This window comes from Sceloporus occidentalis, unplaced genomic scaffold, assembly GCF_023333645.1.
Source record: "Sceloporus occidentalis isolate IW3139 unplaced genomic scaffold, rSceOcc1.0.p SCAF_34, whole genome shotgun sequence".
NCBI classification, from domain to species: Eukaryota; Metazoa; Chordata; class Lepidosauria; order Squamata; family Phrynosomatidae; genus Sceloporus; species Sceloporus occidentalis.
Window position 1 is genome coordinate 685,424 of NW_028317014.1, and position 26,627 is coordinate 712,050.

General features: G+C 38.0%; 1 protein-coding gene across 3 annotated transcripts; it reads right to left on the reverse strand.

Moving 5' to 3' along the window:
• Positions 1–1,068: 1,068 nt before the first annotated feature.
• LOC149298109 (serine/threonine-protein kinase PAK 3) lies at positions 1,069–25,591 on the reverse strand. 3 transcript variants are annotated; one of them, XM_089487590.1, is made up of 15 exons: positions 25,417–25,591; positions 18,295–18,395; positions 13,812–13,856; positions 12,154–12,307; positions 11,531–11,568; positions 10,499–10,630; positions 10,012–10,186; positions 9,585–9,648; positions 6,000–6,048; positions 5,243–5,355; positions 4,388–4,505; positions 3,617–3,716; positions 3,184–3,380; positions 1,687–1,824; positions 1,069–1,158 (listed from the first exon to the last, which is right to left on the reverse strand). In XM_089487590.1, exons 1-15 carry the CDS (start codon positions 25,589–25,591, stop codon positions 1,069–1,071), a joined length of 1,689 nt encoding a protein of 562 aa, XP_089343716.1. The 3 variants fall into 3 exon arrangements, with proteins under 3 accessions (XP_089343716.1, XP_089343717.1, XP_089343718.1); XM_089487591.1 differs by lacking the exon at positions 13,812–13,856 and adding an exon at positions 15,525–15,554; XM_089487592.1 differs by lacking the exon at positions 13,812–13,856.
• Positions 25,592–26,627: the final 1,036 nt, after the last annotated feature.

Genomic DNA, 26,627 nt, shown 5'->3' on the forward strand with positions numbered 1-26,627 from the left:
CTATAGTAAACGTTTCAATCAGATCACTTTTGTCTGACAATATTAAATTCATTCATGATAAGAGTTCTGTTCCCTTGCATCTTCTGCTGCTAGAAACATCTAGATTACCTTACTATTTCATCTTGTATGCCTTTTAGAATTTGCTCCCAAAGACAGTGTGATCTCTCACTGCTGAGTGCGAAATAACCCTCAATTACTGAAACAATTATTGTACCCATAATCTTCCATGACCTATTTTTAAAAGGGAAACGCATCCTGACATTCTAATAAGAAGTAATTTGTGGCCACACTGACCCAAAAGATTAAAGGCTGCAAATTTCAGCTTCCTGAACAAACCGAAAAAAAACTAAAAATAATTAAAAAAATTATAAATAATAGCCATAGTTGCAGAAGGAATATTTGTGCCATGGATATAAGCCAGTACCCTCTTCTTTGCCCAGAAAGCGACATTTTCCTTCCACAGACTCAATGCGTTCTTGTCCATGTGATCTGATTTGTTTATGGCTGTATTGAACCCCTGTAATTCATTGAAGTTTCTCAATAACATGCAGGTTTTTCCATAATAAATGTAAATGGAGCCTGTGTCAAGAACATGGACAGACTGGGGACAGTATCAGAGAGGGCAGGTTGGGATCCTAAACAGATTGGCGGAGGCCTCTTAAACGTTGCTGCATATCTTGAATTGCAGAAGTACCTTTTTCCAGTTAATACAAAGCAAAGAACCCAGAAATTGGACTGTTTTTTTTTTTTTATGAAATTAGATCTCATTAAAAGAAAGTTTCTGTATGGGTTCAGGGTGAGAATGTGCAGCACCAGTTTGCAAAACAGGATAAGCTTTTATGAAGACTCCTTCATAATTAGAAAACGAAATGTATAACCGGGAATCCAAGAGGGCAGGAAGAAGACTCGAGTAGGTGCTTTGTGGTAGGAGCTGTGTCTTTTTCGGCAGTAGCTGCGGACTCTCCTGCTGTCAGTTAACTAACCCTGCTGAGTGAGCGGATGAGGTTTTCCAGATATTCGCTGAGTTCTGTGTTTTCCTGTGCAGGCTACAGCATGAGATCAACGAGGCTAGCGGCTGCTGTTCTTAATGGCTTCCTTCGCTGCGATGATGAGTGGGGTCAAACTAGAAAGTGGTTTGGCTAGTTTTAAAAATGGATGCTGCAAAAACATAAGAGCATAATGGTATTATCTTTTACATTTTACACACACACCCTACCAGAATGTTCTAGAATATTTAGCAAAGAAAAACCCAGACACACTTCTTAGTAACAATAAGTGCCACAAACGTTACGGCTTAAATGGTAGCTTTTTTGTTGTTTTGATTTAGTTACATATGTTGCATTTCTACAAAATGGTTATGACCATTTGCATTTCATGGCTACATGCTAGAATCTACCATTACTCAACTAAGATATGTGGGTTAACTTAAAAGATTCTTGTATGTGCAAATCCTCAAACCATTTAATTTTGGATTACAAAAAAGAACCATTTTCAGAATTTGAAAAAATATGGGACATCATAACTCCGAGAAGCAATGATGGAGTGCGGAGCGCCCTCCTCTTTCCCAAGCAGGGGTTTTGGTTTTGAATTTTTTGATGGTAAAATATTGTTTCATAACTATGACAAATTCTAGATAATGGTTTTAAAGAGAACGTGTTTAGTGCATCTCATCCTGGCTATTCTCACCTGCAGGAGCTCCTTGGCGGAGCCTCTCCTGTCCACATCCATTTCCAAGCATCGGTTGAGAAAATCTCGGAACACTGCCGACAGCCTCTCAGGATTTTGCAGTTCTGGAGTCCCATTAGTAGCTATCAGGTACAAAGCCTGCATCAAATGAAAACAACGTTTTTTTTAGGGTAATGAATCTAATAGTTACCCACATCAAAAGCCGTCAGCTCCAATCTCCAAAGCCAAATCTGCAAAACATTAAACTTTGAGCATAGCAATACGGTCTATGAGCCAGGCACACTTCTTATCAACAATAAGTGCCACAAACATTACGACTTAAATGGTAGCCTTTTTGTTGTTTTCATTTAGCTTTAATTCACATTATATTGCCTTTTTTGACACAACTACAGGTTCAGCGGCTTAATTGTAATGTTAACTCCCCATATTCTGGGACACTGGACGTGCAACTTGATATTACACACATGTACAAAATAAAGTAGCATTAACTACAATTTGTATATTATACACAATATTGGTAAAAAAATATCCAGCAATTAACAGGTATCAGATCCAGATCCACCAAATAGTTATTGTACCATGGACTCTAAACCCTGGAGAGGCAGTTTGAGGCTGTTTTATTACTCAGAATGTATTAGCACAAATATCTAATTTATCAGCTTCTTTATGTTTATGTCTTAGAATATAGTGTGATTAACTCCAGCATTATCTGATCACCATTAATTGTGTACTAATATATATATATATTTTTTATTTTATATATTTATTTAAGATGTAATCAAACTGTTTACAGTAGTCTGGTTATTTTAATAAATTTTTTGACTGCGGATTGATTTTAGATTTGTAACTTAAGACTTCAGTAATTATCTTTTGAATGTGAGCTTTTTCCCTTTGGGGCAGCAACAAGGAATGGACCACCCATGTAACGCATCAAGCAAATAATATCATCTCAGTAATGTGAATAAATAATTTATATAATTGGATTGGGTATATGGAGAAGCAGTTGTGGCTGTACTTGTACTTGTACTGTACCTGTCGTTGCCATAGTAACATTACACAAATTCTTTAGCCAAAACTTGGCTGTCGTTACTATTAACAGCTGCTGTCCATCAAGTTGACTTTGTATGTGTTGTAGCTGTGTTATCTTAGCCCAATCTCCTAGAAAAGCACCCTGACTTCTTACCATAGTGCCCGAGGTAAACAACAGAATGCCTCAATCTCAATGACCAAGCCTGACACTTTGAGTGATTAATTTCATTGGACAAGCAGGGCATTATTAGAATTGCCAAGTGTGGTGTTTGAGCGAGGAAAGTGATCCAAACTGTATATCGTACACATCACTGTACTTTATACTCATAGTGTAACCTGTATATAAAAGTCTCATTCAATAATTTATTTTGAATCATATTGGATATTATAGCAAAGGGCATTTCTTCAGACAACACTAATGAAATCCTTATTTCCCAGGCAGATAATAAATAGTTTCTAAACACTTACTCTGAGGGGATTCTCATTAAGATAAGGGGGTTCTCCTTCAACCATTTCAATTGCCATGATTCCTAGTGACCAGATGTCAACTTTAGGACCATAGGCCTTCCTCGTAACCACTTCGGGCGCCATCCAATAAGGCGTTCCTACCATAGTGCTTCTTTTACTCTGTTCTGGTGTAATCTGAGCACAGAAACCAAAGTCGGCTGTAAAAACAAAGACAAAAAATCAGATTACAACTTCTATTTCTCAATCAGTTGCAATAGCTAAGTGTACAACTAATACCCACATTAAAATATAAATTTTATCATCGGTTGCTTCCAAAGACAATATATTGACGTGGAATTTAGATCCTCTAAACAAAAGGTTTAATGAAGGCATGGTGTCCGAAACTAACACTGTATACACATTATTACACCCAAGAATGGAACGGGATACTTACTTAGCTTTACAGATCCATCCATCCCAAGGAGAATATTGTCACTTTTAATGTCTCTGTGAATCACTTGATTTGAATGTAAGAAGTCCAGGGCTTGTAGGCACTAAGAAGAAAAAAATAAAGAAACGGTGACGGTGACAACAGGTTGGACAGTTCACCCAAAAGTTTGCACTACGGACACAGATTAATGCATGTTATCTTTCTTCCACGCATATAGAAGATCGATCAACCTCCTAGTCCGAACTTTATTAAAAAGAAATTATGTATAGTATTTACATGGGTATTGTAGGAACTGAGATTAACAAGTACAATTGCCTGTTTGCTAATTGAACTCTGAATATTTACTGAGGTTTTTGTGTTCTGTTCATGAAATGTGATAATCATGTTTGTGATATGGTTTCTTGTAAACTGATATATATAAATTGAGAATCATACATAAAGGCACATGATTCTAGGTTTCCGAGCAGTAATGTTACAGTAGAAGTCATTCATTCTGAATATAGAAATCCTGTGGTTCTAGTAACCTTATTTTGTTGAATTTTGTGGTTCAAAATGTTTTTTTTTTATGGCATGAGAATCTACATTTTTCAATGTAAAGTAGGAATGGGGAAGCCAGTTGGTGTAGTTTTTTTTAGTTGGCGTTGGATTTTCTTTTGATAAACAATATTCCATTCTCTGTGTAAAAAAAGCGAATAATTTGTGATTTCAGTAGCACTTGCTTATATTTTCCCATATTTTACGGTATATTTAAACTCCACAGGTAACAACACTCACCTCTCGACAGACCGCAGCGATCTGTCCTTCATCCATGCAAGTTTCTGTAACAACATCTGTCAGAGAACCTCCGGCCAGATATTCCATCACTACCCAGAGTTCATCCCCAACCAGATAGCTACAAATAAAAACACAAACAAGACTTTCCTAAAAAAACATAATAAATATGGGCAAACCGACTGGGAGTTATCACTGTAATAGGAGACATCTAAAAAAAACTGTAACGATGCCACATATTCCTCTAGGGACTGGTTGGGGTACAGTTTCAATCACTTCAATACATATATTTACATTATTTTGATTCATTCATATTATTTAAAAATAAATAATAAAATATATCTGAAATGTTCTGGTAACACAAAAACAAATCAGATCATAATATCACATGAAATAATTTTACCTCTTTATTTTTTTACAGCAATGTATGGATATTTAGGAACATGATTGAACAAGTAACCCTTCCAACTATTTGATAATAATACTAATACTAGTAATAATACTACTACTATTAATAGTAATTATTATTTAGTTATTAGGTATATTTCCATTTCCATTTCAGAGGTGCAGTCTCGATTTTACTAGGTTGTCAAAGATAACTTTTAGCGGGGACAATTTTAGATATGAGTGCTGGAAAATATGTCAAACTGGTGCAATTTTGCAGTCTATAAACTTGACTGCACTCGATCATAGGAGAATTAAAGAAAAGGTATCTGCTGACGCTTTTATCAGGATTGTCTCACATGGCGCCCCTAGTCCTCTATAGATCTTAATGTTCATTCATTCATACTGTGTCATGATTGCCTTCACACAGGGCTATATTTCATTGAAAACCGCAAGCAAGGCAGATCAACTCACCTGTCTAAATAATTCACAATATTGGAATTTTTATTTTCCCTCATGACCAAGATTTCATTAATAATTAATTCTTTTTTGGGCTGCTGTTGCAGGTTCATTTGCTTTATTGCTACCTAAACAAAACACAAGAAGAAAAGAGCATGTTGGAAAAATAACAGTAAAAGAAAGAAGGGGAGTGGGAATACTTCGCAGTAAATAATAGCAATACACAAATCCCTTCACTGCCATGTGCCCCATATTCATTGGAGAGATCTAGGTTTACACTATTCCTGCCACAGACTGTGACCACATAAAGAAGAGAACGAGTCTCTTCCCCGGATGGCTCAGGTACTCTCTTGCGTGCATTAACCAGGTGGAGTGTTGGGTCACTGGGCTTAAGAATATGCAGTAAAAAGTAATAACTCTAGGAGCATTGAGGCCAGTACGTTCTAGGCTGCACAAGCGATGAAAGGGTAAATGGATAAGACATATAATGCAGGTAACATTGACATCTAAGCAACTTTTAATGTCCACACATAAAATGCACATCCTGGTGTGGGGCCGAAAACAAGAATTGTCCAGTGGGATGAAGCAGTCATCCATGGATGGAATGAAGACAAGTGATTATGCCTTTGATTCATTAATTTAATGATATATTTCGTTTTGATGTGTATGAGTGCTGCATTCAGCTGGGTATTGTCTGACACGTGGTATTCATATATGGTGATGTTATGGTATCACACCAAAATCATGGGGTTCTGATGCAGCCTCATCATACCTCTTGTCCTGTAGCAATGTCTATTGCTGTGTACACGGTCCCTGATGCCCTAGAAATAGAGATAAAACAGGCTTTCAGAAAAAAAGAGGTTAAGCTGCAGATGACAACAGAGTATGCACAAAACATACGCGTTCATTTGTTTAAACCTACAACAAACATTTTTTAATCAGTGATTAAAACGCCATAATTACAAACATAATATAACATTATTTGTAAAAATATTTAGGCCCTAAAATGTATAAATTGTAATTGTATTATGTTATTGTCTATTTGACCACTTGGGGGCATCAGGACCCCATTAACTGTGCGTGTCCCAGCTAGAGAATGAGAATTTCATAATGCTTCCACAGTTAAAACATGAGGACTAGTGATGTTCTATTTGTGGTTTATTTTGGTGCCACGTGATACAGTACCATGTGCATTTAATGATTCGGCTAAAAGTGTTCCAATGAATTATTTTTAAATTTGGTTATAGTCACACGACATGCCATGTGTATGTGTGGACACGGGGTCTATATAGACTAAAAAACCTAATCTCCTGCGACATTACTGGCAAGCGAGTTCTTAAGTTACACGAATCAGACGTTCTGTTGGCTACATGGGTTAAGTGAATCAAGAACGGTTTCTTGGATTTAATTTGAACACGTTAACTGAGATGGGCAATGGATTCCCTAATATAACACTTGGTCAAATAGGGACAACGTTCAAAGAATAACATTTCTTAGAACAAAAAGCAAACTCATTTAAAACGTGTGTTTTGCATCACAGTACATGGATGTAGTAGTTTTCTTTTGGCCTTTGTTATAATAGACAGTTGCAAAGCACAATACCTGTCATTGTGTATAAGCAGTCGGAATACTCATTAATGAGACTTTCCTTCGCCTAGAGCTCTGCGTCTGATTCATACCAAAATGTTTGAGCTCTGGCATGGTTAAAAGAGAGGAACGGGGGCCTATGGGTCACAAAGAGGGTCTGTCCTTCTAAAAGAAGGCATTTGGGGAGATATGGTGCTCTCCTGCATATGATGTTCTCCTACTTTGGGGCTGCATCCTGTCAGCACACGTCTCTGCAGCTCTTAGAGCCTTTTGGATCAAACTCCACAAATATGCTTTAAGATCAGTACTAAATATACATCTTGGCCCACACACAAAACCACATTACCTGCTGGAGCATGCCAAGAAATACTGCATTAATCTATGTATAATAACCCACTTGTCTGCTGTGGGATGATGCAGCAATTGTGGCCAGACTGTAAGATAGCTGGGCTGCAATGGTCCAAAGAAAGCAGTACTGACCGGGAAATAATGAACGTATAATTATACGGATTGCCTCCTCAGACACCACCATTTTTATGCTTTTATCTTCTGGTCACATGTGCGTACTTACATATAACTGTATGAGTCCGCTCCCCTACAAAGGGTTAAGTCTCTTTATCTTAAGAATGTATTTTGTAAAGATTCTGAGATATTTTTAGTATGAGATTTAGTATGTCAATGGACAAGGCATTGCAGATTCAAAAATTACCCACAAGCAGCCCGGCCTCTTGATTGATTTGATTTTGGAATAAGAGTCGGGGGATAGGCAGCAGGGCAGGGCTAACAATGGAGCAAAAGGGGCATTTGGCAAGTGCCAATAGTGGCAAGGGGCCTCTAGTTGCTGCTGTGCCGTTTATATATTTGCCTTCACCACACAGCAGTAACCGAGTGTGGGTGGTGATGTGGGAACTCTTTGATCCATGGGATCCCGCTCCTGCAGTCATAGAGACACAGAAAGGCTCAATTTCTGGAGTATGATCAGTGATGGGAGGGGGAGAGTCTCACTTTGTGTCATGTGACAGGACTGGGCCAATAAAAAGTCCCTTGAGCAGTCTCATGCCTCGCAGCCAGCAGTCAAGAGCAAGTAGGAGCTTAGATCCATGTGTATGGCAGCCAGTGTTTATTTGTGTGATTGTGTATTAGCCTGGGGATGTCTCTGTATGAAGGTATATGATGGAGTCATGTTTGTATATCTGTGTATTGATGCATTTATGCATGTATACACTATGTATTGTCCCTTTTGTTATCTCTGCTTCCATGACCATGGCATGTGTGCCACGACTGGCACATCAAGGCAGCTGATGTGGTACGCGGCCAGGTTGTCGACTGGTTAATTTTTTATATTGGCTCAGAAGAGGGGAGTGTGAGGTCTGTTCATACAGACCTCTGTTTCAGTGCCCCCTCATGAAGCGTGCCGGCTATTGATGGGGAGCGGTGAGATATGACGGAGCACTGAAACAGAGGTCTGTAGGAACAGACCTCATGCTACCACCACAGGAATTAAGAAAGGGAGAGGTAGATAGTGAGGAAGAGGAGATAAAGCAAGAAAACACAGAGGCAAAGAGAAAGATATAGAGAAGAGATAATGAGGAGAGAGAAAGGGGAGTGTGTGCATGTGTGAGTTTATGCCCAAGTGTGTGTGTTCTGTTTTTAGGTGAAAACACTAGGGGCAGGCACCAACATGCTGTTTGGGACTTTGAGATCTGCAACTTGGTTTCATGCAGAAAATTGGGCACTCAGTCTCAAAAAAGTTCCTTTAGGAAACAAATTGTTTTCAGAATGGTAACTCTCCCATATTTGAAAGCAATATTTTAACCAGCCCTTCAATACTAGACTGATACAAAATTTGTTGTCATTTACCCTCATTCACTCACTCTCAGAATCCGTTTCTTATCTTGCATCTTCTTGGACAACTGGACAGGGACATGACCTTCGGTGAGCTTCTGCAAAATGGAGGAGCTTCTGGGAACATCCTCTCCCCTGAGTGGAGGAACAAGGAGATGGTGTGCCCGGAGGCTCTGCCATTTTGCAGAAGTTCATGTCGTTGTCCTCTTGTCCACTGAGAAACGGACAAAGAATTAAGACTTTTTGGAGCAGTGGAATAAGACAGAAGATAGAAGAAAGAAGAACAAGCAGATGCAAGATCAAAAGCAGAGCTGCACGGCATTGAGACAGGGATATAGAAGAGGTTGGCAGAGAAGGTAGAGAGGCATTCCGAGAGCGAATGAGAGTGTGATAGAGCATGAATGAGAGAGTGGGTGAGTGTGTGAGTTAAAGAACCAACAAAATGCTTTTTGTTCATTTTTTAATTGGGGTCATTTCATTTTTGGGGATTTGTTTTAACAAAAGTTGCATATTTCTGCAATTCGTACAAATCCTAATGCACAAGTCTATTCAATAATATTGCTTCAAGATTCACCCAAGACAAATGTTTATACAAAAACGTCTACACTTAGTTGTTGAGAGTTTTAAGAAGGATCAAAAATGTTTTATGTAGTCCTTTATCAAGTGCTTTTTATAGAGAAAATTGCATCCAATTCAATATCCAATAACAATTTTTCTTATGTACAAAACTATGAAATTCCCAGTAATATGTCTTTCAGACTTTCAAGAATAACATTTAAACATCGTGACAGGGCTTTATTTTTAACTGAACCATCTGAAAAAAGAAAAAAACAACTAACTGGATCCTTCTAAATGTGACAGTGGCACACAACATATTTTTTTGACCACAGATAATGTAATTTTCTTAAAATCTGTGCATACTCACCCTTGGCCGATCTTTTCAAACCGTGTATATTTCTTTTTAGGGTCTCCCACACTCACAATGCTTCCTGGAGAAGTAAGGATAAATGAGGTATAAAGACATCATTTTGTACTTCAAAAATCATATCACTGTAAGATAGGAGCCAACTATTATTCCAATAATATAATGAAATACTGGGAAAAAAACATTGCCTTAAACCAACATGTTATTTTCTCTTTTCCCAATTTTCATCTTCCACTTCCCTTATTATAGAACTGGCTAATAGCGGACAATTTCCGATTCCTTTTTTCCTGCTCCTACTTTTTTTTTACCCAGAGTTTTCACATGTTGCTTTGGTGGCAAACCTTTGTCCCACCCTGGGGTGATCTGCATTCACGTCCTTCCACAATATCGCTTTCAGTTTATAGGTAAAAGTGAATGTAAAACATACTGAGTTTCTCCAGAATTTCTTCATCCGTCATCTTTGATTTTTTGCGCTGTCGGTCGGTATTCCTATACAAAGTGCTCGTGCTTGAGTTTTCCGGCTGAGTAGTCACAGGGGACGTTGAGGCTTCTTTAGCTGGAGCTGGCACAGCAATTGGTTCAATGACTGACCGAGTGTAGATCTGTGGGAAGAAGACGTACTCTATAAAACATGATTAAAGCAACTGACAACCTATCAGATGGAAGTAATTTTGTCTGACTGTATTACATCGCTGGACTCCAGCACCCAAGCCTAAATTACTGAATGGTACTCTCCCCAATAAAAAGCTGGAAATCACTGCCATAATGTACATTTTCCATGTTCTCAAGTTAAATTACTATATGTTAGGAAAATGGATACTTCTGGGAGTGAACTGCACGCTGCTTTTAGAATAACCCCTGTAGAATCTCCCACCCGCAAAACCTGGTTTAAAATATGTATTTATAATACTCACTGATTTTGTATGCTCAGGGCGTGGGGCGATGACAGGTGGGGGCTCATTGTCATCTTCTTCTTCCTCTTCTTCCTCATCCTCTTCCTCTGAGACAGGAGGTGCGAGGGGAGGCTCTGATGCCGTCTTTGTATTCTGGAGCATCACAGATAACAAAGAGGGAATGAGGTGGTTTGTTCTCGGGCTTCTTGCTGTGACTACGCGCAGACAGAGGAAAAAGTGGCAGCTACCAGTGTACTTCCAACTGCCTGCAAATCACAGAGCTCCTCTAACTATTTTGCCCCCTACTGTTTAACTGATCTCTGCTTCTTTTTCATCTTAAACTGAAATATAGGCCACAACAATATGATTTTTCCCATTCACACAGAATCACAATGCTATGTAACTCGAAGTCTAACATGTCTAAACAGTGCCACTTTTCTACATGGGGCACAGTCATTGGTCCAGTGACCCCCAGAAGCTAATGTCTGATAATAAAGTGAAATTGTTAGTAAGACATACTAACAGTGGGTCACGGTAGCTGTATATATGGCATTGCTACATACCATCCCAAGTGCAAAACTGTTGTAAAAGTGGTGCAATCATCATAAAAGCCAATTAAATGTTCCCGCTGAGCGCATCACTTTGTGACTTTGCATCACCTCAGCAGAATATATTTTGCGGAACACTTATTCCATCCCTTAGTTTGTGTAACAATTAAATACCTTGTTTGCAATCCAGATTTTTTCTCAGCTGCCTTCTAGAACTACATATGACCCTTATGAGGACAGATCCATGGACTCTTTGATCAATCAAAAATTAGCTTAGAGTCCTCCTAACCTGGCATTCCATTACTTAACATTTCTACCTACAGAATCTATTTACTATTCTTGATAACAGGACACTCTGATTGTAAGCAATGGCGCAGCTATGGCACTAAGCTTTCCTTCCATAGGGATCCGCTTTACTGGCTTATATAGCCAATCCAATAGCCTGGGCTTGATATTAGGACAATCATTATTATCAAAATAAGATACAGAAATATTGCTAACTTACCAAAGAGTGGGCAGCTATGTATCCATGCGCACTTTTATCTGTAGGGTAAGAAGAGTGATTAACATTGAAAGCTTTATTAAAAGGATGTCTGTTAACCCAGCTTTTAATGTTTTTTGTTCCATGTGTTGCATTTAATATAGGTTCTAGTTTAAATGTTTTTTATATTTGTGAGTTCACATTTAGCTCATTTTCCCTGCCCTTTATACATAAATGTGATCAAAGGTACTAATACTGAAATTATGATAATAATTGCTTATTGTTTTATATAGCACTTCATATTCCGTGAAGCTGTACAATGGGTTTCAATTGGCATCTCAATGGACAAGATAAGTGAAAAATGTATCCTTAAACAGCAGACATTGGAGCCTATCCCTGATCATCCATATCCTTATGTAGACATTAGCTTTTTAGACTTGGCTTTTATTATGTTCTACTTAGAATACTTAACATGGACAATCTAGAATGTCAATTTACAATATCATACACTGTTAACAGATATAAATCAGTTTAAGTCTAAGATACGGTATTATCCACAATAGAGTGCCCCTACCAATCTTTCATTAGCTAGATCATTCTTCTGATGTAATTTAGAAGAAAAATGATATGGCCGTTATATAATTTACCTCCAGATGTAAAGCTCATGTACTTCTGGTTGTTCACAGTCTCTTTGGAATCATAGAATTTGAGGACATCTAGTACAGCCTGAGGGTTCTTTTTCTGCTCCAGTTTGGTGATGTTTGAGGTTTGGAGAAGTCTTGCCCATTGTTCTGGGATTCCCTGTTGGGTATAAAGTTAAAAAAAACACCATCTTTGTTCTATTCTGTACAAATCTTTCCCACAATATTATGAAGTAATAGCAAGGGAGAGGCTGGACTGGGACCTTGGTTTGGTATGAAGAATTTACACAACTGAAACCAGGATCCCAAAATAATGGAGAAAAAAATATAATTATGAAAGATAAAAGTGTATGAGACATGTCTTGAAATCAACGTTGACCTTTCATGATATATGACAAAAGGATTAGTTTTGGTTATGGTGACAAAGTGCAGACAAAAACAAGACTGCTTGTATTGTTGTGAACAGCAAAGTGTATATAATGAGCTATAATAAACGTTCAACTTATAGGTGTCACAGTAATGAGAGGTAAGCACGGCGTATGGAAAAATTCAGTATTAGCCAATGGAGATTCATTATAGAACTTATAGAAGTCTACATAGATTAATAGTGGGGTTTTCGGTTTCCTCCACACATATCTACCCCCACAAGAGAACTGCTGGATGGCTTTATAAGTAAGGCCAGCTTATAGAGGAGATGAATTTTGTTCAGTTCTGAGGCCAGCTCTCAGAGAGAAGGGAGAAGTAAATGGAAAATAAAAGTGCCTTTCAGATCTTTTTACAACTCCCTCTAGGTCATGTAAACCATGCAGACTACGGCCATAAAGGCAATGGCATCCTATGGCCATTCCAACACTTTTATTGGTCAACGTGGTACAGATTAGTCTTATAAACAACTATTTGCTATTTATAAGTCTGTAAATCTTGGTTAACCATTTACTGTGGTACAGGTGCATTCTTTATTCCAAGTGTATGCTCAAAAATGCTGTACGATCACATTAACTTCATTGATTATGTCTTAAATTTTTAATCCTATCATATCTATATACATATATATAAATACACAAATCTATCTATTAGACATATAGATATTGAATATATTTTATTATGTATATATATATATATATAAATATAGATATATATATATACGAAATGGTTTTTTTACATAGTTATTATATTTATAAATGTATAAATAGAGCTTACATGGCCACCTTCACATCACTTTTTTTTGTTTATTTTTATGCTTATGGAAATATTTATTTTAAAATAAATATAGTTTAGATCCTAGGAACTATACCTTAAAAGGCTAACTGCACTTTTTAAATTTGATTGGGATCTCGGAGCAAATTTAATATTTGTGGGTACCGTGGGCATTGAGAGCTGTTAGCAGGAAAATATACTTTGTGCACTAAAAACATAGTTTTTTGACATTTTCTCCACAGCTTAGACAACAGACAGCATTCTAGAGAACTACCACAGATTAATGAGTGACATGGGCCCCTGGAGTTTTGGATTGAATGACAAAAATAAATAAATGAAAATAATAAAAAAAATAAGCCAAGCAACATGTCTACAGCACAAAAATATGGACTTGTAGCTGAAACGCTATTAACATCTGAAAGAAGCATGTTTTGATGAAAGCTTCTTTTTGGGCCTTTGTGACGCACCTCTGGGAGTTTCCCTGTGCCCATCTGTGAACCACAGAGATCTGGCTGCAATGGACGTAAATAAAGAAAGAAAAGAAAAGTTAAAACAGGATGTGGGACAACTCAGAACGTTGGAGAGGAGATGGTTTTGATGATGAGGGAAAAAAAGACTGCGTGAAGTGAAAGATATATGACGTTTCTTGGGGGTTTGGTGTGTGGCAGGCTAAGGGAAAACAGATTTTGGAAAACCGGCGGAATTGCCATTCTAAAAATACACAATGGAGTATATTTACTGAAGGCAGAAAGGCAGCTGATGCTGCTCTTGTATCAGAAGTTTTTACTCTCCTTACATACGCTTCATTTGGGAGATTATAAGCAGCAACCTGTCAATTTGTAATAGAGCTTTTAACATTTACAATTGAATTTTCCTTCGCTATTTAATCATACAAGATTAGTTGCAAATTTGTTGTGAACTTCAAAAGAAGCAGTTTGCCAGCTATTTTGTTTGTCCAAATGACACACATGCCACTTGCATCATTTCATATCTTCAATTTGACTTAGTAAATTTGATAAAAGTCTCCCAAATGAACCAATTATGTAAACTGGCTACACAAAATATCCACCTTTTATATATATATACTCCAATGGGTTTGGGCCACGGACTCTGTATATGCTGGCAATTAGCCACAACTTCGAAACTTAACAGCATGGCTTTGAAATGTGAAGTTTTACTCAGGCCCATCTTAACAGCTATGACCACACACGAGTCTCTTCATCAGCAGCTACGCTGACAGAAATGTCTAATAAAACAGCAGATTAATAACCAAACCGACCTTAAAGAGTAATATTTATATTTTCACTCTGTAATGAGTATATGGTATTACGGACCACTATAATACCACCTTAATGTCAGTTTATTGCAAGAATAACATTTATATAAGGTAAAGTGAAAATTTTAGTCTAGTATCAGCAATTTCTGTCACTTTTTCTTGCTTTAGTAAACCAGATACTGGTAATCGGTATACTTTTACGAATCCCACATATTCATCTTAAAAGCACTTGATGCAACCGTATGGAATGTTAATTAAAGGGTCGACAAGCAGGACCGTCTATATCTAATGTATGGGTTTGTCTTAGTCTGTGAGTTTTAGTTTTGTCATACCTTTTGAATTTATCTTCTGTAAGTAAATTGTTGGCGTTATATAAAATATCAATAATAGTGGGATTATACTCTTTGGTCCATAACAGTCTATAAGATTATGGATCTATAAAGTGTTTGATAGAATATCAAAACAAGTCTATACTGAATAGTTTATTTTCCAAAAACTAAAACCTCAATGGCATGCTTTCCCAGAGAGAAATCCCCAAAAATGTGTAGCGCAGAAGTGGTCGTCTGCTCCAAATTACACTACAAGGCTTAGTTAGTACAAGGGTTAGTTAGTAAAAGAAGAGATGTGTGTTTGGCATGCGATGGTCAGTGGCGTAACGTGAAGCCAAAAGAAAAATAAATCGACAAATAAACTTTTGAAAATCCAACTCAGGAGCCCATGCAGCTTTTTATTCGGAAGTGGTTCTAAACATATTTAGTAGCAAACACAGAAGACAGCCACGGGAGGGGGAGTGATAAGAAAGAGGGTTAGAGGGTTGAATATGATGTACAGGTCACCAAAAGGAGCAGACAGCTGTTATGGTAACTGGTGTAATCATTTACATAGAAAGAAAATTATATCGTACAGTGTTACACATCCCCATGGCACTTCCAAACTTTCCAGACAGAGAGTAAATGTGAGAGAAAAGGAGAATGACAAAATAGTCAACATCTGAAAACTGTTTGCATGTAAAACGTTCTCCACTGCAGTTTTAGCATAAAGGTTCAGAAATTCCTTGAGGGCAGATGTAAAGTCAAAATGTTGCTTTAAAACCTACTGTTTGAAATGAAAACTGAACATACCATATTACTTTAATAGTTCAAGGAGGACAAAAAGTGTTGGAGAGCGACGTGTGAGACACCCAGAATTTTTGGCGAGGACAGCTTCTCAAATGATTACTAGCTAATCGTAAACAACTTTACCTACAGCAGACCCAACAACTCTTGTTACTACCCAAACTTCAAAGATCTCATGAAGCTTCCTTTTTAATGGAAGAGAAAGATTCCCCATATAATTAGATAAGGTGCCTAGAATGCCCTAGGGGTCCACCGGAGTTAAGTGGCAGTTGACTTAATGCTTGCTCTGACAAGTTACCCTTATTGCAATCAGCTCTTACCCAGGCATTTCAACAATGTGCGGAACTGGAAAATACTGTAAAACCCACAGAAAAACTATGAAAAGTAAGATTCAAGGAACTGACAATGTTCATAGAGGTTAAAAACAGACAGTAATTACCACTACTTTATATTTCACTTTCAGTAAAGTTTGGTACCAGTAGTTATACTTTTAGGGATCTGTGAATCTACAAAGTCTGAACTAAAACTACTTAAAAAAGTTACCAGTATGAGTTGTGTTCACTAAATGAAAAGTCTGCGGATGAGTAGAACATTTAAAATGATTGACTTACTACATGTTGTGAATGGATAATGTATCCTTCAGCTCCTTAATTCTATGTACTACTCATATGTAAGATGTTGAGAATTGTATGTACTTATTCTACAATAGAATTGTAAGCGAAAGTGACAGAGCAGTGATATATATTTATTTTTCTTAGGACATTATTATCATCTGATGCAAGCCATGTGAATCAATGTGAACTGTTCTAAACCCTCAACCACAAGTTTAGGCGTTCTTCATAACCATAATAAAACAGCTGATGGAAGCAATGTTTTAGTTAGATTTTTTTAACAAAAGATACCGTATTTGCTCGATTATAAGACGACCCTGATTATAAGACGACCCCCCAAAATCTGAATATTAATTAATGAAAAAAAGAAAAAGCCTGAATATAAGACGACCCTATAGGAAAAAAGTTTTACCAGTAAATGTTAATTCATGTAAACTATGTGAACAATTGTTTGTTAATAAAAGTTATGATTTAGAAAAATATGTTGTTTTTGTTTTTATTTCTTTTTTTTCAACCTGCCCCCCCAGTTAGGCACATCTGCCCCCAGGCTTGCCACTCTGCCCCAGAAATGCCTTATACCCTCTAAATGCCACTGTGCCCCATGATACGCCTTTTAACCCTCTATATGCCACTGTGCCCCATGATATGCCTTTTGACCCCCCCCTATGTGCCACTCTGCCTCCAGAATTGCCGTATACCCCTATATGCCATTTAGGGGGTTAAAAGGCATATTATGGGGCAGAGTGGCATATAGGGAGGTATAAGGCATTTCAGGAAGCAGAGTGGCGTATAGAGGGTTAAAGGGCATTTCTGGAGGCAGAGTGGCATTAAGGGGGTTAAAAGGCATTTCACAGAGCACTCTGCCTCCAGAAATGGCTTATGCCCCCCCCCCCCCGTCCATTTAACACTCCCTCCCTCTCCCTCCTCCAAACTTACCGGTGCTTCTGAGTCCCTGGTGCTTAGTCCGGGCAGAATGTAGAGCTCTACGCGCTTGAGCGGAAGTTGTCTACGTGAATCGCGTAGAGCTCTACACGCTGCCCGGACTAAGCACCGGGGACTCAGAAGCACCGGTAAGGGGGGGGGGGGGATAACACAGGCGGAAGATCCAGGTCCCCTGCATCGCTGCGGGGGATCTGGATCTTAGTCTCATAGTCAGACCTATTTGAGGTCTGATTATAAGACGACCCCAATTATAAGACGAGGGGTATTTTTCAGAGCATTTGCTCTGGAAAAAACCTCGTCTTATAATCGGGCAAATACGGTACCTTGTTATGGATAGGAAAAACATTGTTGAACCAAAAATATAATTTTAGTTTGTTTTTTTCTAGTTGACATTCCGCTTCGATAGGTATAGCAATATGATCTAAGTATTAAAACTAAGCAGATGTAAAATTAAATCCGCACATGCTGGGATACATGTGTGAAATATTTGTATATGGTTTGCTCTTCCAAAAGCTATTCTGTAAACCTGTATTTCAATATATGACTTGTGCCAATAATCAGCTTTAGCCCTTTGATCAACAAAACTTCCAAATCATTCTCGTTGCACTGAGATTCAGTATAACACTCGGCATTATGCACTACAAAACATCACATATGGGCATAAGTCCACTTTAGTGTGGAAGAATAAAAACACTCTTGAATATCTCTGTGGATACTAGTTATTTATTTCGTTCCTCTACTATCAGGAAGCAAGAAGGGATGACATGGACTACCCCTGGGAAAAACCAGTTATACCCCATCCTTATTCAGCTGCATCCTCTTCTAGAGTAAGCCTATAACCCTCACTTACAGCTGTTTTCTATTCTCCTGTAAAATGTGTAATTTATCAGAGTTGACTCCATTGGACCACAGTTTACAACCTAATACTACCTTACAGATTTGCTATGGCTTCTAAAAGGATGAACCTGAATGGACCATTATTATTATGTACGGTACAGATACTCACAGTGAACTCTCCCGTTACAGCGTCAAAGCCAACGTGGATGGTGTGTTCAAAATCTGAAGGAAGAGAGATTTCTGGGCGTTCCTTTTCTTTCTTCTTGTTGGCTGATGGTGAAATGGGAATTACCAGTTAGCCAGATAATAACCATAGGAAAAGTAGCAGAAAACAATTTGTGGGCAGTTGCATATGGATATTATTTCTCAAGTGTGAATTTTAAATAAAGGACATTTTTATCTTTGGACAATACTTATCTTTAACAAATGAAGCCTACAACACATATTGTCTGACGGGGAAAGAGGATGGGAGATATTGGTATGATACTTTGTACTCATGAGCCTGAATGGTGCCTGTTATAAAGAGACTTGTTTTAATAAAAAGACTACAACATTTTACTCTATCCCCTATTAAATCTTAATGTGATAAAACAGATGGGTCATAATGCTGTTAGGACAAACATAAGTGAAAGGGTTAACACAATATCATTTTATAAACGCTTATCTGGTGGTAAATTAGTGGAAACGGGGTATGCACCAGTATTGTTCATGGTGGACACTTACTGGGGCCTGTGGTGGACAATTTAATGATGGTCTATAAACCTTAACAAACCTTACCACGGACACTGTGCCTATCCCTGAACAGAACAGAAGCGGTAGAGGTCAACACAGTGCGAGAATTTAAGCATGCATATGGTAGGCATAGGGCTACCCTTAATATAAGAAAAGACCAAGGACCAATTAAGGTTTTAGCAGTAGGAATAAAAGGCAGACTATTTGGGCCAAATGGTTCTTATCTGTCATCAAATTCTATGTTTCTATATGTAAATAGCTGAGTTGAGTTCCTACAATATGACAATATTCTATCCATTCCCAATCTGAAGTTTCTAAAAGTTGTGTTTTTCTGAGCTTTGTCAAAATCTGCATGCAATTTCTATACTCCATGCAGATCTTCCAAACCAGAAGGCATCAACAGACAAGTAGAAAGAAATCCAAAATACTTTTATTAACAAATTACTGCTGCCCTTCAGCTGTATATCTAAAATCACTTGTTCTTCATTCATCATTTGCATGTTAACAGTTCCTTCATCTTTACCAATCATCTCCTTTAGGTTAGTCTTATTCAGTCTGTGAAAACATTTCCATAGCTGTAAAAAAAAACCTCATATGTATGCGAAGGGATTCATTTTTGTGATTTATGCAGAAAGGCTACTTCTGCAAAAATATATTGCCGATCAAATGTAGTAATTTTTCGTTTACTTCATCAAAAATAAACATAGTGATCATTAGCATAGAATAGTGTACTATAACAGAAGTTCAGAACACTTTGTAGACACTAAAGGCTATATAATAGGCTACTAAAATATATTAAAAAAACAAAAACTGTCTGCGCTTCTTACCCTAATATAGTTGGCAACAAATATATAAACATAATATAAATGAGAGGTTTTGGTTATATGAATTGGCCAAAGCATAATTAATAAGGTTTTGGTAGCAGTATAAACTGCTTTGTGTGTCCATTATGTAGGAGGTGAGCGTAGGTTCTCACCCTATTGAGAGTGTGCCTTGACGTGGCGGGTGAGCTTAATTATGCTTTGGCCAATTCATATAACCAAAACCTCTCATTTATATTATGTTTATATATTTGTTGCCAACTATATTAGGGTAAGAAGCGCAGACAGTTTTTGTTTTTTGTATACATTGTACAGCCAATACACTGTTTTTGCAGCATGCTTACACCTGTTTGGTAGGCCTCGTATTATACATTTGTACATTTGTATATATATCTTTTCCGGCACTCAGCATTACAAGCCGGCACCGAGACCGAACAGGAAGACTCGCCGCAGAGGAGAGAGAGAGGGGCGCCGAGCGGGTACTGACAGCTTGGTAAGAGAATACCACTCGGCGCCCCTTTCTCTCTCTTTCGCTTTAAAAAAAAAAAAAGGGCTTGGGGCGGCAAAGTGCCGCCCCTTCAAAAGTGCTGCCTGGAGCGGTTGCCCCACTCGGCTCCATTGTCGGGCCGGCCCTGTCTGAGGGGGGTCATCCAGGGGACAGCAACATAATATCAAATATGGAGAATGCGTCTATGTATTGTTAGAAGGTTCAATATGAGTATATATTTAGGATACCCAGGTTTTATCCTTTTGGTGGATACCATACCTGGGAACCTGTGGGCTTCAGCCACCCAGATCCTGCCTACCCTTGCGGAACGCAGCCAGAACTGCCCACTGACATCGCGGGAAACACGCATAGTTAAAAGAGAAATGGGCAGGGAGTGGGGCATGCCAGGACCCCACTCAAGTGACCCGGGGGATTCGGATGTTGACCCATTCATTATACATGTGATTATTAAGATGATTACTTTTAGACTGTAATTCTGTTGTGTTTGGGGTAACCTAAGACACCCAGATATGAAGTCTTGGTATTGGCAGCGAATTGCAGTACTGAGGTGCAGGAGGGATTTCAGGGCTTAATTTTGTGGTTGCTGGGAATAGTAACCAGGCATTTGGTGTCATTAACCCTTTCACTTCCACACACTCCCGCTGTCTCAGCCAGGTCCAGAGCCATTGCTTGTGACAGTACGGTATTTTTTTCCCCAACTATAGGTTAATATGCCCAAAGGCAGTGGATATTGTTAAGCAAAGCCATTATTCTTCATGTAAGTTCAAATATTTCCAGAAACAATTGTTGTAGAAAGTTTACTAAAGGGTTCTTTTTGGGGTTCAGGCTTCTGCCCCCACTGCTTTTCTCCTCCCTTTATCTGTGCGTAAGAAGAACCAAGACTTACAGTTTCCAGTCTTGGCAAACATATATAGTTGACAAAGAAAAAGCCATTTTGAAGACCAGAAGCTGTGGTGGTGCTAAGCATTTATCAGGCTGGAGAAGGCACATTAGATTAAATAAAATATGTAAAGGGTTAAAAGTATGACTTATTTATTTTACTTCATATTACAGGGAACTTTACTGCTCTGCTCCACAGCGATCCATAAATATCCCCCGATGTGGTTAAATAGACCACTCGTAGTCTGTTCCCTCTGGGTTCCTTTACATTTCGTGACACGTGCTTACAGACTGAAATCTAAACTTCTATAATGAAAAGCAGCCCAGTAACATTACACCAACTGGCAGATACCCAAAATTGCTAAAATGTGTGGGTATGATTTTCAAGATAACAAGGTATATGAAGGAGACTGTGTTTCATTGCTTAGTCTGGAGCGATCCATGTTAAGCTTATTTCCTTTCTAAGAGTCTGTTCCACATCATGGTAATTAAAGGTGCAGCCATACCTGCCCTAGCTGCAATAAGTTCTATGAACAGTCTCTCCTTAACTTTCTCCACCTGTTTCACATATACAGTCTTAGTACTTTAACGTTGCAAAATTATAATTTCCAAGTTATTTATATTACAACAAAATATTATTTTACGTTGTACTTGCTTATTGCGTATTTGTTACCAAAGCTGGCTATGGATGTTACCTTTGTTAGTGTTATACTTACAGCATATAGAGACCTATTTAATTTCTAGTTTGACAGTGAAATACCAGCTGGGTGTCCCCCCCTTATACCTGATCATACCTATTATATGTGGATTCAGCAGCTACGGATTCCCATTTATCCACAGAGAGAAGAGACTAACACAAGTGCATAAAATAATGTTAAATTACAATAAAATGTGAATATTTATACTATTCCCGAGTGGTGTATTATTTAATTAATCCTTTGGATTAAGGGTTGTTTTTTTTACTCTTAAAACCTACAACTACAAAAATGTGTTGTTTTTTTATGTTTTCTAGAAAATTAGATGTTTTTAAAAAAGCATTTGGTGTAATGTCTATAATATATATTAAAGTTGGGCCCGGTAACATAGTAGGTACGTAAATTGAACTGTGGAATATCATTAAAAGTAATAAATGTGTTGGTTTTTCTATAGACAGTCTGAACATGTATGTCTCTGCTCTAATTCTTCATGCTTATTTAGTCGATATAGTCTAATTATGAGAGCTAATTATCTAAGAAAACATGGTTAAGAATCTATTGTGTCCAACCAAACTAGCATTGCTTAAACATTCTACAGCAGAATAACGTTCCAGCCAGCCAGTTGGTTATACAGATAGCTTCATACAGCTTAATGTATAATGGCTATGCGCCACAGGTAGCAATACTTACTAAGTGATGTAGAAGAGCAGAAACATAGAATTTGAAAGCAGATAAGAACCTTCCAGCCCATCCATGCCGTTATTCCTCATGGAATATTAGGTAATAGCTAGTGCTTTGGTGGCCTATTAGCAACTAGGTCCTTAACCCCTTCGTGACAAAGGCTGATTTTACTTTTTGTACCCTTCGTGACAATGGCCGTTTTAACATTTCTGCGCTGCTCGTGTTTAGCTGTAATTTTCTTCTTTCCCGTTTACTGAACCCACACACATTAGATATTGTTTTTTTCAGGACAAGAAGGGCTTTCTTTAGATGACATTGTTTTGATTGTATCATATTATTTACTACTAAAAAAAGTATAAAATATGGTGAAAAATTTAGAAAAAAATGACTGTTTCTAACTTTTAGTTGAAAAATCTTTTACTCATCTATAAAAGGTAATGAAAAAACCTGCTAAATGGATTCTACTATTTGTCCTGAGTTTAGAAATACCCAATGTTTTTATGTTTTTTTGCTTTTTTCTACCCATTATGGGGCAATAAGTACAGGTAGCGTTTTGCTATTTCAAAGCCATTTTTTCCAAATCTGGTAATTCTTCCCCCCATGTGCCATTTCGGGTATCTTTGAACCCGGCCAATGCAATTTACCCCATCAAATCATATATTTTTGAAAACTAGACAGCCCAGGGTATTCCAAATGCTAGTATTTTAACTATTTCCATGCACCATATCTACCACCAGTTTTTGTCAAACTTTGTGGTAGTCATTTTTTTGCATTTGTTTTGTCACACACATTTTACTTCAGGTATGAATTAAAAGGTTCTCGTTTATGTCACTATCACAAAACACCCCAATATGTGTTCAGCAACATCTCCTGAGTACAGCGATACCTCACATGAATGATTTTGCCTGGCTGTTTGGGGGCAAAAGGGCCACATTTGGGGCATGCGCATTTTTCAATGTTGAACTTTGGCATTTGGGGATCCACTGCCTATGCCCCATTTGGTACATCTTTGAGCCGGGCCATTTCAGTGTGCCCAATAAACCCATATATTTTTGAAAACTAGACACCCCAGGGTATTTCAAATGCTAGTATTTTAACTCTTTCCATGCACCATATCTACCACCAGTCTTTGTCAAACTTTGTGGTAGTCATTTTTTTGCATTTGGTTTTCCACACACATTTTACTTCAGGTATGAATTAAAAAGTTCTCGTATATGTCACTATCACAAAACACCCCAATATGTGTTCAGCATATTTGGGGCATGCGCATTTTTCAATGTTGAACTTTGGCATTTGGGGATCCACTGCCCATGCCCTATTTGGTACATCTTTGAGCCGGGCCATTTCAGTGTGCCCAACAAAACCATATATTTTTCAAAACTAGACACCACAGGGTATTTTAAATGCTGGTATTTTAACTCTTTGCATGCACACATTTTACCACCAGCATGTTTTCAAAGTTTGCAGTAGTATTTTTGTGTGTGTATTTTTCCCACACACACCTACTTTATGTATGAATTTACAGCTCCTGGTATATGCCGCTGTCACACGACACCCCATAATGTGTTCAGCAACATCTCCTGAGTGCAGTGATATCCCACATGCATGGGTGTGTCATTTTTGTGGGAACTAAAAGGCCACATTTGGTACGTGTGCATTTTTCTAATTGGAAATTAGGTGTGTGGCCATCCTTCCCCCGGTGTTAATTGGGACGTTGTTGAACCTGGCCAATTCAATTTACCCCATCAAATCATACCTTTTTTAAAAGTAGACACCCCACGGGCATTTAATATGCCAGTATTTTAACTCTTTCCATGCGAGAATTGTTTTAAGCTAATATGCTAATTTTAGGACTTGCTCACAAAAATATATTTTTTATATATATATATTTTTTTTTTGTCTTTTTTAAAAAAAAATTTTAAAATTTTTTTTCAACTTGGAGGTTCCCCTGATAGTGACATCAGTGGGAAATGATTTTTACATTTTACTAGTTTTTTACTATTTTTTTTCTAATTATTATTAATTTTATTTTATTTTTTAATTTATTTTTACTAATCACACTGTGATTAGAAAGCTGGCTTCCATTGACTTGCATGGTGAATGCAGTACCTGTATTCAACCTGCAAGTGGAGCCAAAGTTCTCTAGATGGTCTGGACCGTCTAGCGAACTTTTAAAATTTGTTTGTTCCTGTTACAGGGCAGCGGCCATCTTGCTTGATGGCGAAGATCATCGGCAGCTGCGGCTGTGACCGCTCTCCGGAGCGGTCACAGCCCATCGAAAGGTAAGTGTTTGGTGTCGCTGGATGCCTCCTGATCGAGGCATTCCAGCGACACCATTTAAGTTTAGGAGACGATCGTCGATCGCCTCCTAAACGCTTTTAATACGGGCGTCCGCCGCCATACAAAGTATGGCGGATGTTGACGCCCCGTGGAGGGGCCAGAGATGGCCCCTTCGTTCCGATAGCGGCGTTGCTGAATGCCTCGAGGTCGAGGCATTCAGCAACGTTTTTTGGGTGCAGAAAGCGAAAACAGATCGCTTTCTGCACCCGTTTAAAGACGTGCCGGTCCTGGCACGTCAATTGTCGTAAAGCACATGCTTTTCCGTGTCGTGCCAGGACCGGCAATTGTCGTTAAGGGGTTAAACTAGGACAATAAAATATCCCTCAGGTCTTTGTGAACTCTTTAGTAAACCCCAGACTAGTGTCTAGACTATTTAATACATATTTCCTGGCTATAAAATTTAAAAGAGGGCAATAACAAATCTATAGGCTTTTGAACAGCACTGATGAGGTTGAACAGCATTTAAAGAACTTAGAAAACCGATTGTTGACAGCTTTATCATTGAAACCATGTGGACATGTCAACCACAAATGTGGCTGGAAGTCATTGCAACTCAAAAAATATATTTAATACACCAATATGCAGAAATGATGAATGCACGGTGCCTTTTCAACTGTCATACAATGATACTTTACTTTTATCCCCTCCTCCTGGGAAAATGGAGCGCAGTCTAGCTTTCTTGTTTTTTTCTTCAGGCGCCATTGGTAGTGGTTTTGAACAATGATTCAACGCTGAAGAATCGCGGTTGTTACTGTTCATTCTCAGAGGGGGAGCTGGAGGTTTCTCTTCAATATCCACACTATCGGACATCTTCAACAGTCCTCACAGCCTCCTGCCAAAAAGAAAGAGGAGAGTTATAATAAACATATAATAAATAAAACACAGTTAAAGCAAAGGAAGCATAGTCAGGGGGGTTTGAATAATATGTGATTCTGGTGCAAGGTCTTATCACCATAGCAACAACTATGTCCAATGTTTCTGCTGATTGGACCATTTTATTGGGAGTTACAGTAATAAGACAACTTTTCAACCTCGCACAAAAACATTTTTTTTTTCTTTTCACGCCAATATTTAAAACTTTCACGCTTCATTAATTCCAAACAAGCACAGTTACTAATCAAGTTGTGGATACAATACTCAGCAATGTGTTTAAAGATTATTATAAAGAATATTTATAGTTAATCATTATCCAGAAAAAAAATATGCCGAGCTTCTGCTGAACAAATGAACCATTGATTAACTGCAAAAAGGTTATTTTGTACTTTTCAAGTTGATCACAAGTTCCCAAAAGTGATGTTACTATGCCCTTTATCCAACAAATCTAAAAGGTCAACCGTGTATTTATGTTAACGGAAAGCAGCATTGTTCCTATTATTTTACTTGTAATCATGTTGTCTCTTAAATATTGACGATAAAAGAGTCATTCATTCAAATAAGTCCAACCAAACTTTGGAAGTTCTCTGATGATGGATGAGATTCCATTAGTATATCACCTGAAACCCTAAGCATTACACGGAAGACCATGCTGTTTGATTCCAGTAGTGGGCAGATTAGTCCGCAGTTAGGTATACATAAACTGAAACATAAATGTGTCATATTCTTTTTAGTTGAATACAACATAATCTTAACAATGAGTTCTGCCCCAAACAAGGGCAGCATTTATTAGTACTTCTGCTTTTGATGACCTCACAGTTCCCTGGATGTTACTCTGTGAAACTGAATTATAATGAAAATATAAATTTAAAGGAGGATTTCAAGGAGCATAAATGTTTTAACCAAGTGGCAACAGAAGTTTCTATAAGAAGTCAAAGCTTGCCCAGCAAGCTAGACGCAGAACCTGGTGGAT

Coding starts and splice junctions, on each gene's coding strand:
- LOC149298109 (XM_089487590.1), bottom strand. CDS start 25,591: ATGTCCGATAGTGTGGATATTGAAGAGAAACCTCCAGCTCCCCCTCTG. Junction 12,308..13,811: donor GCACAGGGAAACTCCCAGAG/GTGCGTCACAAA, acceptor TATACCCAACAG/GGAATCCCAGAACAATGGGC. Junction 10,187..10,498: donor GCCCTGAGCATACAAAATCA/GTGAGTATTATA, acceptor TTCTTCCCACAG/ATCTACACTCGGTCAGTCAT.